We start from the raw sequence: 2316 nt of genomic DNA, 5'->3' as shown, positions 1-2316 counted from the left end.
GAACTTAAAATTGAAGAGAAATGGCGGAAACTAAACAGAATCGACATTTTAATTCAATTAAAATAGGGGAATTATTGTCTATTTCAACAAGACCAGAACTAGGTCCAACGGATATATTATATGAATATCAACAATACCTTGAAGGATATTTTACTAAAACATTGTCAGTGAGAAAAGAAAAACCTAAATATATTGTTTGTGATGAAAGGTCAAAATTGTTATTAGAGTTGACTATTGGTACTGAGTTACAAAACCCAAAGTATTCAATAGAAGATATATTATTACCATCAGAAGTAAATAATTATAGAAGAGATGTTACAAATTTTATTTTTTTAGCAAGTGACATTGAAGGATATAAACAAATAGCAGAAGCAATGAAAAAGATTCGGTCTAATAATCAGAGTGAACTTAATGATGATAGTTTAATTGATAATTTTACAGTGTTACGTCCATTTGGTACAGAAATGTGGGATATAGAAATGATTAATTTTTGTGAAATGACACGATGTAAAATAGAAAGATTGCCTATTATTCTTCCTCTTGTTCAAGAAGATGTTTTGTCAATGCAAATTGATGATGCATTTGTTAGAATTTATTCTAATTTTGATTTAGGAATTTTACAATTATGTGCTGAAGGAATAAATGATCTTCAAAAGGTTATTGGTAGATTTCCACGGATTCATTCATTAGGAAAATTATCACGAAAACTTAATATAATGATATCAAATCCTATAGGTGAAACTGGAGTCTCAACAAGATTTAGTGATTGTTTTATTTTTGATAGAACAGATGATTTGATAACTCCTCATATGCAAGGATATAATTATTATTCAATGCTTGATAGAGTCGAAGACATTAATGGAGATATGACAACAGTAACTGTTGATTCTTCTCTTCTAATCAAAGCAACAAAATATAATAGATTAGAAGAAGTTTTAAAAGGAAAGATGGAAACTATATTTCCTTTACATGGAAATAATTTTAGTAGATTAAGAGATTTACAATTTAATACATTTCCTGATGAAATTAAACAAATGACAAGTGAATTTTCTGAAGAGACATTAAGTACAACCGATGCAAGAGAATCAAAAACAAGAACAAAAATGTTACTTGAGATGTTACCAAAACAATTTGCAGCATTTATGTTTTTTGATTGTCATAATAAATTTTATCAAGAAATATTAGCACTTGCAAGATCAATTGATTTTAGAAGAGAAAGAGATGAACAATTAGAATATATATTAAAATCATTTGATTCATCAACATTTTCTTATTTTAGTGATTATGACCCATTTAGTAAAATAGAAGATATGATTTATGATAGTCCAACAATGGAAACATTTCTACAAACATCTCGTGTATTTTGTAAATATGCATTTCCTGATAATCTCGCAAGAGTATTAAGTCGTATTTGTTTTTTATGTGGATTGTTTGGTGGAATTAAATCAAATCAATTGGATAATATCAAAAAATTATTAATGCAGTTCTATGGTGTTTGGGTTGCTTCTGTATTTGCTAAAATGGAAGCATGTGGATTAATTTATAGAAATGATGGTCAAGTTAAAAGAAGGTCATTTGCTGATATACACCGATGTGTTAATTCAATGAGTAAAGAAAGTGATTTTATTGGAGAGAAAGAGTCATTAAAAGCACTTGATGGTATTTATGACCATTATCAACCATTAATTGTTAATTATATTAATGATTATTTTATGAGAATAACTGGAGAATATACTACCCCAGTTAAAGAAACAAAAAGAGGATTTTTTGATGAAGATGAAGAGGAAGAAGCACCACCTGCAAAGGAAAGTATTGATACCTCAACTTGTCGTTTTGATAATTTATTTGCTCCAGAAGAAAAGACACTTACAAAAAATGTTGGAGAAGTTAATCCAAGGTCAGATCATATTTTTGTTTTTGTTATTGGAGGAATTTCATTAGGAGAAATCTCTATGTTAAAATTGATTGGTGAACGTTATAACAAGAAGGTTATCATTGCAAGTACGAATGTGTTTAGAAGAACACAATCAATTCCTCATCAATTCATTGAGTCATGTAAAGAAGAATATGAGTTAATATCAACTAAAGCAAATTAATATAATTCAGTTGTTATTCAAAATTATGTAATGAGTTTATTTTGATTTATATTTCATTGTTTTAATTGAATTAATTTTAATTACTACACAAATGTTCATATATTATTCTTTCAGAGAACTCAAAAATAGAGATGAGTTTAAGTGATAGCGAAAGTGATGAGGTTATTGTTGGACAAATACCCCAAGACAGAAAATCATTATTAGATGGAGAAGAGGATGA

General features: G+C 27.9%; 1 protein-coding gene across 1 annotated transcript; it reads left to right on the top strand.

The window, feature by feature from the left end:
* Positions 1 to 20: 20 nt before the first annotated feature.
* On the top strand, positions 21 to 2096 carry ENU1_111070 (Sec1 family protein; the record flags this gene model as incomplete). Its single annotated transcript, XM_008859542.1, has 1 exon — positions 21 to 2096. The coding sequence occupies one exon, from the start codon at positions 21 to 23 to the stop codon at positions 2094 to 2096; it is 2076 nt and encodes a 691-aa protein (XP_008857764.1).
* Between the last annotated feature and the right edge of the window lie 220 nt (positions 2097 to 2316).

This window comes from Entamoeba nuttalli (genome assembly GCF_000257125.1).
Source record: "Entamoeba nuttalli P19 unplaced genomic scaffold asmbl_4733, whole genome shotgun sequence".
NCBI classification, from domain to species: domain Eukaryota; phylum Evosea; order Mastigamoebida; family Endamoebidae; genus Entamoeba; species Entamoeba nuttalli.
Note: the sequence above shows the minus strand (reverse complement) of the source record. Positions and strands in the feature narration are given on the sequence as shown.